Source organism: Drosophila guanche, unplaced genomic scaffold, assembly GCF_900245975.1.
Source record: "Drosophila guanche unplaced genomic scaffold, DGUA_6, whole genome shotgun sequence".
NCBI lineage: Eukaryota > Metazoa > Arthropoda > Insecta > Diptera > Drosophilidae > Drosophila > Drosophila guanche.
The window spans coordinates 6,113,508-6,126,403 of NW_022995744.1; the positions used below are offsets into that span (position 1 = coordinate 6,113,508).

Sequence of the window (12,896 nt, forward strand, 5' to 3'; positions counted from 1 at the left end):
TTGCGCCACTCAATCGCAGCAAGCATAAAAGTAGCTGCAAAAAATAAATATATATATGTTTGTAATTATTTTGTCATGCTGTAAATAATTCCCTCGAGCAGCTAGGATATACGTATGAGGGCTAAAGAATACCCTGTAGTTAAGAGAACATTTAGGAATATTATATTAAGGAATTCATCCGGAATTTTGATTATATTTTTTAAAATATGATATAGAAATCTTACTTATGGCCACCTATGGCCACATCCTCTGCTGTTCCTAGCCACTCTTTTTGATAGTTAGTATAAATGATTGCCTATCGCCGCTGCACAACAAAACTTATCCCTCCATAAATATTTTCACTGCTCTTCGTTCGTTTGTTACTGTTGCTGCCTGGCAAATATGTTTGTTTGTTTGTTTGTAATTGTGTAAATCGTTCGTTATGTTTGTCCGAGCACAAAGGAAGAGTAAACAATTTTTTAATGGCGGCGTGATAAGCTCTCGCCAAACAAAAACAAAAGCGACAAAAAAAGCGGAGGCAATGGCAAATAACAGCGCAAACAGAGAGAACTCTCATGTTTCAGAGAGCGAGAGAACTGCAGCTGCCTGATGATAATTGTTTGTTTTGAAGTGTCGTTCTGGCCGTGCTCTGTTCTGCTGGTCGTTATGAGGCCACCACAGACAAGGTGCTTAAGATAGCCCGGGCCCCAAACAAAAGGCAGACAAAGGAGCAGCGGCACAGCCTTCTACGACAAGGAAAAGGACAATGAGTTGTGGCAGACAGAGAATACTTCTTGAGGCAGCTGCCGAGTGTGTGTGTGTGTGTGTGTCTGGCAGGCGTGCTCATTACGCAATTAATTATACGCCATGTTGTACACAGCCTATGGCCAAAAAGTGGCAGTGCAACTAAAACCGCAAAACATAATGAGATAATCTTCGTACAAATAGCGCATATGCAGCACAGGGAGCCGCACTCTTTCTTCCATCTCTCTCTCTCTCTCTCTCTTTCTCTCTCTCTGTCTGTCAGCGTCTTGCTCTGTCTCTTATCCTGACCCGGAATAAAAAAAAGAGGCATACGAAGTGAACTTTTGGCTTTAATAGCACTATGTGCTGTTTTTAATTAGCAGAGCAGCGAGCAGACAATCCAAGCAGTGCTGGGGTGTGAAAAAAAGGTTGAAAGCGCAGTGCTGGAAAACAGGAATGGGCGTAACAGTGTGGGCTGGGGCGCAAGAGTCGAGCCAAATGCAACACTTTATATGCAGTTTTCTTTTAATTCCTATTTTTATGCGACTACGGGGCTGTGACTGCAATGACTGCCACACAGCGAATGCAACGGAGAGGACAAAGAAGTCGAGGGCCGGAAATTTAGGTTGGCATTTCTTGCGCCGCATTCAACTCACGGATGCGAGTGTGACGCTGTCTCTCTGTCTCCCTCTCTCTCTCTGTGTTTGTGTGTGTGTGTTATTGTGTGAGTGTGTGAATGCATATAACTCGTAATTAGAGTGGAAAAAAACACGCAATTACCATTATGTACGCCGAATTTCGTTTTACTGCCACTAAAAGCGCCGCACACCAGCAGCAGCAGCAGCAGCAGCAGTAGAAATTCCCTTTCATTCGCTCAGCAACAACAAAAACAAAAGCAAACACTGTGGCACGACTGCAGCAGCAGCAACATTGTTTGTTGGTGTCTCTTAGCTGACCTCAATTTATTTTTAAATCCAAGTCGTTTAGCTTAAAACATGCGCCACAACTGCTGCCTGCAACTGCAACTGCCACAGCGAAGGACTTCTCCTCCACCTCGGACCTGTCCCTTGCAGTTGCTGCGCCTCAGTTCGTGTCCTTGGCTTTCGGGCGTGGCAATAGTCGGCATGGGGGCGTGTCTGGATATATTGAATTTGGATCCGTGGCTACAAAATATCCAAGTCTTGAGCCTTTCTTTATGATGGAAACCATCATTGGCATTGGCTGCAGGCCTTCAGTCTCTCAGCCTCAACCTCAACCTTCACATTTTCTTAAGCTCTGCTGTGGCTCGAGTTCCGTTTGGCCTTGGATTGAATAATCCAACAAATCTGTTCCACAGATTCAATTAACATTTAGACAAAATGTCTAGGCCAAAGTGTTTCATCATCGCTACTTTTAGTGCTCCACTTCATTTTCCGACTTTCCCCCCACCTAATATACGCCGCACAGGACTCGCAGTCGTAGTCGTACTCACATTTTGCCATTTCTTTATTTGCCAACATTTATCTGGCACTTGTCTACAGAGTCTCGCCCATAGTTTATGCTTCGTTGATGGATTCCGGGCTGCCTGGCATGCTGATGATGCCCCGACTCCCAACTCCCAACTCCCAGCAGCTACGTTCTATGGGCTACGGGGCTCCGGCGTGTCGCTTGGCTCAAGTTACAAATCCGGAATGACTCCGGGCTGGCTCAAGGTCAAGTTGTGACTGACATTTATGTGTGAGAGTCGCGAGCGGCGAGGCGCAATCCCCGAAATGGTTTTATTCCACATGCCACATCTGCCCCGCTCTAATGCTTAACAATTCAGCACATGGGTTCATGGTTTCTTATGCTTTGGTTTTTGGCCATTTTGGTCATACGCAAACGACTCCCCCAACTCAAAACCCATTCCCGTTTCCATTCCCATCCCTCCCTCAGGAGTAGATTTGCTGTCTCCCTCCATGCTACTCTGCCACAAAATCCACCGCAAACTATCTTCTGGTCGCATGCTGTGCAATAAAAGTGTCCCACAGCTGGCCGCAGACACTTGTACAACAGTCCATGTCCTAATGCTATAAAAAAGGCCCCAGCCAGATGCGCTAAAATCTATGACACACATGTAGCGAGCGAGGGAGGGAGGGAGGCAGCGAGAGTGAGAGAGCGGCTTACAGGACACAGATGCTGCCTGGCCAAGCTTATAGACTTAGGCAGCCAAAAGGGAGTGGAGCCGCAACAAGACTGACAATTTCGGTCAGAAGAAGTGTTGCAAAAAAACAGTGAGCAGAGTGGGGAGTGGGGAGTGTCCTGCGACTGCGGCTTTGCGGTTGCAGCTCTCTAATATGTCAGCCAAAAGTTCTTTTTCAACTTTTGGGGGTGCTGGGCAATAAAATGGCTTTGAGGACTTTGCGGCGCTAGAATGCATAGGTTGAAGCTCACGGCGAGAGCAGGACACAGCGAGAGATGAGCTGAAAGCTGTCCAGAGCGGAATGGATCTGAAAATGAATTCCAATTGCAGTCAGAATCAATCCAATATCCAGGACTAAGTGCAACAAATTTCCATTTTAGCTGCAGGTACAAAAAAGTGACAATTTCTGGATAGAGACAGAGGGAGTGAAGTTAACAATTTTGCAGTCATTTTATGGCACAATAATTATGCTAATTCAGCACAAAGTTATGTCCGTTATGAGCACGAAATCGAAAAAGTTTCAATCATTCGCGCGTTCCAGGTTGCAGGTTGCTGGTTGGCAAAAGTTACCGTTACCGTAGCTGACTGGCAGCTTTGGAGTTGCAACTTTAACTCCCAGCCGCAGTTGCAACATCATCAGCAACATCATTCTTTGCTGAGCTCATTTCTGGTGTGGCAATAAAACGCTTGAAATGTTTTTTAATATGCCCCACCTCCCCCCACTTAACCCAAATACTTACTGTACGTGGCACAGTCTGACAGCCACACACACTTGACCCAAAGTTTGCAGGCAGCGGCACAAGAGGTGTGTGGAGATGCTACACAGAGCTATCCCACAGATTGATCCATTGATTACACGTAATTAATGATAATTTTTCCTGACAAACTATTTTGCCTACATCTTCTGCGGCTGCTTGGGAATTAAGTACTTTACGTGGGGCCGCAGTCTCTTAGCAACACACCCACAGCGAAGGCGTCCATTATAATTGAGTGCAAAATTATGCATTGAAGCCGCCCGATAGCATCGAGAGGCCATAAAATAACTAATAGCCTGCCCAGGCCCAGGCCCAGGCCCAGCTATGCAACCCGAACATTATAAGCAACACGGGCCCGAGCCGAGTCTGGGCAACCACAGCGACACAACAGCAACAGTAAACCAGCCACAGCGACAATGTTGGCCATAACAATGCCGGCTAATAACCATCAGGTAACAATGTGTCCAGCCAAAGAGCTCGGGAGAGAGTGTTCCCTTGCTGCTACTGGTGTTCCCAAAAAGGATTTCATCAACTTTAATGTGGCCTAGTTGGAAACTGGTGGGGAAAACCCCAAGCCAACCGAAACTGGCAGGAAATCAATTGCCAGAACACTTTCGAAAGTTTGCCACCCAGCAACCCGAACAAAACTTTCTTTTGGGTTTGACAATATTTTCTTGGAAATTTATGCTGCACACCTTACCGAAACCGAAACCGAAACTGAAACCGAGACGACACCCCCCGTCCCACATTCTTTTGTGGTGTGGCAATCATGATGCAATTCATTTTGTCTAACACTCCTCGGGGCAACATTTTTTGGTAAACGGCAAAGATTATGCCACATTTAAGTTAGAAGGCAGCACACAAAAACAAACAAACCCAACAAAAAAAAAACCAGCAGAAATGAAAAGGCAATAAAAAGGCCACAAAGGAACAAAGTGGAGGAGCTGCTGTAGGACACTCGGCAATAAATTTACAATTATTTTAGTGCTCTGCGTCGCCTCGGCGGATGCGTAATTTGGCCAGGGAGCTGAGAGCTGCCGAGCGTCTTATTTTTAGCCAATTAGCTGTCAGAGAGCCGCGCTGGCAAAGTGCAAAATTTGCACAGCTCATCAGAAAGGAAAATAAGTGTGGAAGTAGTCGAAGAAGAGAAAATCTCTTGCCAGAAAGTTTTAGTCCAGGTGCTTACAAATGCTTTGCAATTATTACGCAGCGCCGCGCCACACCGTCCCGTTAAGTATGCAACAATTTATGCACTTTCAGGGCGCTAGCTCCCAATCTCCGAATGATGTTGTTGTTTACTCTGCACTTTTGAGCTCTTTCTGCCGAAGATTTGCATTTTGAATTTGTTCTGTTCTGCCTCTCCCCTTCCGGCTTTGCCTTTTTGTGCGATTCTCGTTGCAAAGAGATGAAGACGAATGGCGAGAGATTACTCAAGCCGAAACGAGGCAACTTCTCAGCGGCAGAAGACAACTTGTTCAACTCTCCGCTCACCCCACTGACAGACAAATCGTGTCTTCCACTTAACGTTCAAATGTAGCAACAAAATCAAAGGCCATACCAGCCAGCAAATTCAACATTCATTTTTATAGAAAAATCTTTGGGCTTACAACACATCCAGCATCCCCTCTCCCTTCCATTCTTTGGTGCCTTATCGGCATCTGCATTGGTATTTGGCATTGGAATTTGCTATTTGGCATTTGGCATTCCTAGCCCTTTTTTGCTGTTGTTGTTTTTGTTGTGTTGTATGTTCCCCTGGGCCTAATGGCATTCGTAAGTGGCGTCTAAGCTGGGACATTTTGTTTACTTGTCGCTCGAAGTTTTGTGCCGCTCCAGAGGGGAAAATCTCAAGCATCTGCCGGCGCCCATATTTGCCATTCGATGCGTACCTTTCCCTTTCCCTTGCACTTTTACTTTCAATTTTTCCCAGAGCTTTTGCTTTGCCCCCACTCAAAATACAAATTGACATGTTACGAGTGTGTGTGCCAGAAATGAATTGGGTAATTTTTGATGGCGAAATGGCATTGGCAACGGCAACGGCAACGGCAACAGCAATGGGCAATGGCAGGCAGCATTCAAATGCTTAACAAGTTGCAAAAAGTTTGCTCACATTTTTAGCGACATTTTTGCCCCCCACCCGGCATGTAACCAAATGTGTGTGCCACGGGTTGCCACTTTGCTGCACTAAATTGCATTTAATTCTGAGATTTGCGCGTTGTGGTGCCTGCTGCCGTTGTTATTGTTGCTGCTTCTGGTGTTGCGGCTGCTGCCGTTTGGGTTCCTCGTGGCCTTCACCCAAATAAACCACCAGCCATGTGCATATGCATGTGCGCTTGCCTCTGTGTGCTGCCTGTGTTTGCCTAAAATTTATGTGTGAACACAATGCACACCACCACCAACACTAACACACACCCCACGTAGTTGTTGCCAGCAACAAAGCAACAAACACAACCACAACAACAACAACAAAGCAGCTGAATATTTTTGCGCGGCTTTAAAAATGCCAACTCAAAAGAATTAAAAAACGTGTATGGACACACAAACACACACACTCAACATAATAAAGCGTTTGCATAATTATGCTCTAGGGTGCAATGGGGTATGCTGATTTGGTTGTGTGGCTAGGAAAATAAAACAAATTAAAGCTGTAAAGGAAATTGTTGGCTAGAAACATTTTAAAAGCAAAAATGAATGAAAATTAAAGCTTTAAATGAAATTGCAAATAAAATGTCCTTGCCAGCTAATTTTGTTATAATTATGTTTAAGCTTTCAGCCTTTTGAGTGCTAATTGAAGTCTAATTAAGCGATAAGCAACCAACAGGAATTAATCCTCAAGGAAGTTTAACACAAAATAAAAGGATAGCGGCAGGATATTATTGCGAAACATTTACCAACAAAACACAAGCAAACAGTGTACTTTGGTTATTAACTTTATGTATTTATAATTATTTAAATATATGTAATTAGGGATGTAAAGGCAAAGTTGTCTTCTCTGTTTACTACTTTCTGTATTCCAAATTCACGAGAAACTCTGCTAGTAATAGAAGCATCGAATCGCAATAGAATTAAAGCTAAAATAAAAGTCCGTCTTAACCTAAGGAGTATGCCACCTTCGTTAGCCTTTATTTGCATCTTGCATCCAATTAAATTTTTGTATGATTCACAGCAATGGAAATGAATGAGTCTACTACTCCTTAAACCCTAGTGTTGTGGCCTCCAAAAATGTTTTATGGCAAGACAGAGATGGCGGATAGACACACACAAACAGGCAAGGCAGGACAGCAAGTAAGAATAAGAAATCTAGATTCCTGTTGCTGTTTTGCGATTTGTGTGTTAGATCAAAAATGTAACAACTTAATTAACTTAAATTGGGTTGGCAGGTTCGAGGCGATAAGGGAGCGCAATGCGCTGGATTTCAGTTTATGTTTACGACTCCCGGCCAGGGGCCTCGGGGCACTCTGCCAGCCAGACTGGCCGGGATTCGTGGCTTCGTGGATTGGGTTTTCGGCGAGTTTGCTCCGCACAGTTGACACATTTTCCTTGGCATGCAAGACACGGACAAGTTTTTCCACGTTGGCGCTTAAAAAGTTTTCCCTCAACCAACCAGAAAAACAACAAAAAAGTAAAGTAAAGTAAAGTAAAGAGAGGATTGTGAAAACTAAGCTGCCGACTTGTGGGGGGTCGGGCATGGTGTTGGGGATGGAGAGTACTTTGACGAGATTTGCATAAAATTAAGGATTATTGTTAGCAGGATTCGGGGCATTTGTGTGGCCATATTGAACTTTATGCGCATATTGATGGCCGGCAATCCTTTGACACGGCTCCATGGCCACCAGAACCAGAATCATAACCAGAACCCGTATCCGTGTCCGTGTCCGTGTCCGTGTCCCTCCCCCTTCATTTGGCGCCTGCAAATTCATTAGCAAATATTTGTGGTCCAAGTGGGCGCAGGAGGCGTTTATTTGAGTTATGGCGAGCTGTGTTGTGGCTTTGGCCTGCCCTGGCCTGGCCAATAAATCAACTTGGCCCACAAACACACTCTTGCACACACGCACAGATAATTGTGGCCATTCAATTTGATTATTGCAAATGTTAGACAGCAGCTAAAGCAAATTCCAAGAGGAAATGCACAAAGATGCATTCTGACCAGGATACAATGGTGGCAGGAATCGGGATGCTGCATCATCGAAGGGTGTTGCCCCAGTTAATGAGATTTTAAGTGCAAAGTGCTTACATAATTGAAACGCCTTCAGAGGAGCTCGCCCAACTGTTCTCTGATGGAGAAATGGATATTTATGGGGCGTTGCAAAATAGAAACCCCAAAAGTTGTCTCTCTATTAAAAATAAATTATATGCGGAAAAAATTGTACGAGTATTTGGCTTGGGCCACGTCTTGGGCCATAAATTTCCGCAAAACAAACTGACTTTGCGGCCGCTGTCCGACCCGGCAACAGGTGGACGCGTGTCGGCCACAACTAGGAAGGAAGGAAGTCGTACCCGATGCCGAGAACAGAGGCTGGCGGCCCTCGTCTGCTGTTTAATTCATGAACCCATGGACAGAAGAGAACAGAAAACAATAAATCACAAAAAAATGTTGCTCTTTTGCATTAAAATTTACAACCTACTAAACAAGACAGACGGGAGTGCCCGGGAGTTTGCCACTTGACATGTGCACGCGCGAGAAAGCTCTCTAGTCCCACCCCCCCCTCCGATATATGGCATGAATAATTATGCATAAATCAGGCATTCATTTTGCGGATCTAGACCAGAGACCAGGATCTAGCAGCAGCTTAAAGGAGCAGCAGCATGAGCCACAGCTGTAATTAAGTTATGTTACACAAGACCACGTACATGGCAAAATAGAAGGAGCATCAGTTGTCAGGCAATTAGCAGAGCAAGCCAGGGCTGAGGGCCCAAGGTCCAAGTCAAAGTCCGAGACTCAGCTGGTCAACGCGCATCTTTGGGCTCCGTCTAATCAATTGAGCAGATATTGAGTTATTAGGCTTTTCGAGTACGTTTGTGTGTGCGGCCGCGTGCCTCATGAAATGCCACTTAATGTGGCACTAATGCGAATGCCATTGACAGCAGTCAGCCAGTGGTGGAGTGAGTCAGCAGCCGGGCTGAAGGCACTCAGCTGTTAAACGCGACAGCGACAATGATGATGACAGCCATTTTTGTTAGCAGACACTGCCAGGCAGGCGCTGCCACAACTTTTCGTGGCCAATTTTGTGGCCAACTGAGTAGATAAACAAATGGAAATGGAAGCAGCCGCTGTGCCATGTCACCGACAATTGGAGGCTTGCATTAAGCCATTTCCCCTTCCGTTCCCCCACACAACTATTCTGTACATCTGTTCAATGTCAGTTCTTCAGTCAAGAACAACTTTTGGATTACCTAATGGAAGGGGCCAAACCAACTGTCAGCTGTTCTTGCGGCTACACTTTACCTGTTATAAGGAGCGGCCATTCATGGACTTGCAGCACAGTTCACCAGCAACGACCATGAAGCCAATTTCGCTATTTAATTTTGTGCTGGGCTTTCTTCTGGCAGCCAAGGTCGAGGCACAGTCCTTGGCCCTGCCAACGACGGCAGCGGTAAACAATCAAAGCCTGGGTCTACCCACAGGACCCGAGAATCCCTACTGCAAGGCGCAGCTGTGTCCTCGCGGCAAGCGGCATGTGGCGTGTGAAAAGTACACAACTGTAAGGTTTCAACGGGCACACAGAGACTCTATGCCTAATCCTCTACCTATCCCACACAGCCCTATCACCGATCCTGCCTGGCTGCACAGCCGCAGCTGGTGAATCTCACGGTGCACGCTGACATGATCCTCAAGCAGCACAATGCGCAGCGCCAACTGGTGGCCAGTGGCAAGAACTCTACGCTGCCACGCGCCGACCGCATGGTTGTGATGCAGTGGAGCGAGGAGCTGGCCACACTGGCCGGCTACAATGCGCGCATGTGCCAGGCGAAGCACGACGAGTGCCACAACACGCACAACTTCACCCACTCCGGCCAGAACATTATTGTGTTCAACATGACTCATCACGTCGAGGATGAGCTGCTCGAGCGGCTGTATCCGGAGCTGCTAGCCATCGGAGTGCGCACTTGGTGGTCGGAGCACGCCAACATGACCGCAGCGGATATGGAGCTCTATCCGTGCGACAAGAAGCGCCAGCAGTAAGTGCACCTCCATTTGACCTTTCCATCTGCCCGCCTGCTGCATTTCTCTACTGCATTTCGTTGCGATATTTCCGACAGACTCCACCGACACTTTGCGGTCATGGCCATGGAGGGCAACTCGCATGTGGGCTGCGCGGGCATCCGGTATGTGACCAAGGGCCTGACCTACTTCAAGCTGACCTGCAACTACGCCAAGGAGCCGGTGTGCGGCCAGCCGATCTATCGAATCCGCACCGAGGGCTGCCTCACCGGTCGCAACAAGCAATATCCAGCTCTGTGCTCCCCCAACGAGGTCTTTGCTTAAAACCGTCACTCATATGCCATGTGACATGTGGCAAACATACAAAAATGTGTGTTTATCTGACAAAAATATTCGTTAATCCCACAGCCAATAAATAAACAGCACAAACACACACACAGAGAGAGACTCTGCTTTTGTGTACCATTGCCAGTTCTGAATGCGTTGCTGGCTTTATGGCACGGGACTCTCCATCAAAATGGAATTTCTGCCAATTTCCTGTGCACAGTCACAGTGGCCCGTTGCCCCCGAGGCGCCCACCAATGGCGGCACAGGAAGCGTTGATGGCGGAGCAATTACCTGCACAAAAGTTGGTGGGGGGGACCAGCCATAGCACACAAAGAACTGTGGCGCACCACCCGAGGGGCAGTCCGCTTTCCTCTTTCAATATTTATCCGCGACACAACGGAGGATCCTGCTCCGCTTCCAATAGCAAAAATTATGCAACGCATTGCATTGAGTAAGCCTCCCCGTTCATTAGTGGATCTCCGTTTCCGCAGTTCGGCAAATTGGCAGGGAGTGGTGAGTGTAAGCGAGAGAGTTGATTAGGGACTGCCACCAGCTCCGGTCTAAGCTCATTTAATTTAATTTTATTTCTCCATAAAGTTTATGGCTTGTTTCGGATTGCTACGAGTATTTAATGCCCCATCGAGTGTCGTTTGGGTCATTAACCGAGACGGAGAGGGCAGTCCCAATGCAGTGACTGGGTGGGGCTCCCATGCAGCCCCAGTCGCTGTACAATAACATAAAAACTAACTATCATTCGTTGAGGGGGTTAAGCGGGAACTCTGCAGAACCCAAACACATGTTTTCTTAACTCGATGAGCTGCGCTCTGTTTGAGTAGCTTCCCACACGAACATCTGATGCGAGATGGTTAATTAAAACGTGTACAAACCCACACCAAGCAGCCAACCAACCAACCAGCCAGCCAAAGAGCCACTCTGAATGATGATCATTAGCACCCAGCTGTCCGCTCCTCCTCCCCTCTCCGTATTCCTCACGTTCCACTGAAAACCAATCCGATTAGCACTCTGGTGTCTGTTGCATCTGTATTGCATTTCGCTTCCCCCGTCCTTTTGCATTATTTTATGCGACTTCATTTGATTGAAATGCATGGGGCTGTATGGAACGACGTATCGGGGAAATCGACTTTGAGCTTTGGGCTTTGGTTTCTCTGGAGCAGCTTTGATTTCATTTAAGCGTCCACCAAGTGGAGCGGTGCCACCTACCACACTCTATGTCCTACCTCTCTATCTATATTGTCCCCCTTTGTGGAGTCTCACTCTCTCGACCCATTCGCATGTCTGACACCTGGCGAGCAAAAACTAAAAGTCGCCACTTCCGTGGCACATAAATTTGAAGCGCTGCTCGGTTTTAAGGTTTCCTGTAACCCAAAAAATGCAGAGTTAAAAAACATAGCAACAAGCTGGCTAAAATAAAAAATAAATTACGTACATCCAGACGGTGTGTCCCTGGCGCTATTTTTCTGGTTTTGCTTTTCTACTTCTCTCTTTTTTTTTTTTACTGGTCGGTCGGTCGCTTTGCTCTCGCATTGCATGCCAAATTGTTCATGTAGTTTGCAGTTTTTGTTTTCCCACAATTTGTTTTGCTTTGGTTCACCGTTCAGCGTTCAACTCTGTTCGCTTTTTCCCTTTTCCGTTCAACGTTTTGGCCGGCTATCCGTTTGTTTTTCTCCTACATTTTTAAGCACTTGAACTTAAAGCCTTTCCCTTTTTGGGGCTGAAGAACCCTGGCAAACAATTTATCAACGCATACATATGCTGGATGCGAAGGCGCATCTAGTGCAAATGTTTGGTCTCCACGTTGAATGCATCATCGACCCCTCTCCACACATAAATATCTATTAAAGCCTTTCAAGTCCACAGATGCAAGTGAAGATTTACGGTTGTTAACTGGGCAGGGGGCGTGGAGCGGGGGGCATGGGCAACCTTCTGATAATGGAGCATTAGCGTGCAAAGCGTTTTCGATGCACTTCTTTCTATGGAGCCATAGGGAAAAGAGACAGTTGCAGTTCTTTATACTTCTTGCCATAAGAAGGGTATATTATGTTCGTCGACTCTATGGCTATGTGGAGAGCTAGCGCTTTGCGTTTCCAAGTATAAAATCTAGATTAAAGTGGCCAATATTCACGATTTTAGCTATAAAATGTGTTCATCCGAATTTGTTAGAACTTGTGAAAATTGTTCCAATCCGAAACAAAATATTTTAAAATATGTACTTCCATTCTTTACTTGAAAGTTATTTCCATTAGTTTCTGTTCCAAATTTAAATAATTTTAATTATCTTATTTTTATTTTTTGGACTAGTGGGTACCCCTCAGTCGAGTACTTTTAATTACATTTTAAGATTTTCGCTTGGTTTCATTTCGTTTGTAAGGAAAGTCATTATCATTGTCAGCACGTAAAGCTTCTCTGCTCGCATGTTCAATTTATGTATGTCTCAGTGTGTGGCTGTGTCCCCGTCTCTGTCTTTGTCTCCATCTCTCTGTGTGTCTTATGGCTCTCGCGGTTTCCCTTTGCATTTCGCATTTGACCACACTCGCTCGCACGCCCGCTTTGTGTCTCTCTCTTTCTCTGTTCTAAAGGTAAATGGCGATTGTGCTTTTTATTCTCCAAAGCTGCTAGGGGCTAGAAGGTAGCAGGAAGTGTATTAGACTGTGGTGTTATGGAGACAAGTCCTAGATTAAAATAGATTAAGCGACAATGCAGCTAATAGCACAAAAATTTGGCACCCAGAGCAGGATTTATCGTACAAAAC

General features: G+C 46.0%; 1 protein-coding gene across 1 annotated transcript; it reads left to right on the top strand.

The window, feature by feature from the left end:
- The first annotated feature begins 9,131 nt into the window (after nucleotides 1–9,131).
- LOC117579360 (antigen 5 like allergen Cul n 1-like) lies at nucleotides 9,132–10,240 on the top strand. Its single transcript, XM_034265195.1, has 3 exons — nucleotides 9,132–9,338; nucleotides 9,398–9,816; nucleotides 9,898–10,240. Exons 1-3 carry the CDS (start codon nucleotides 9,138–9,140, stop codon nucleotides 10,121–10,123), a joined length of 846 nt encoding a protein of 281 aa, XP_034121086.1. The 5' UTR covers nucleotides 9,132–9,137; the 3' UTR covers nucleotides 10,124–10,240.
- The last annotated feature ends 2,656 nt before the right edge of the window (nucleotides 10,241–12,896 follow it).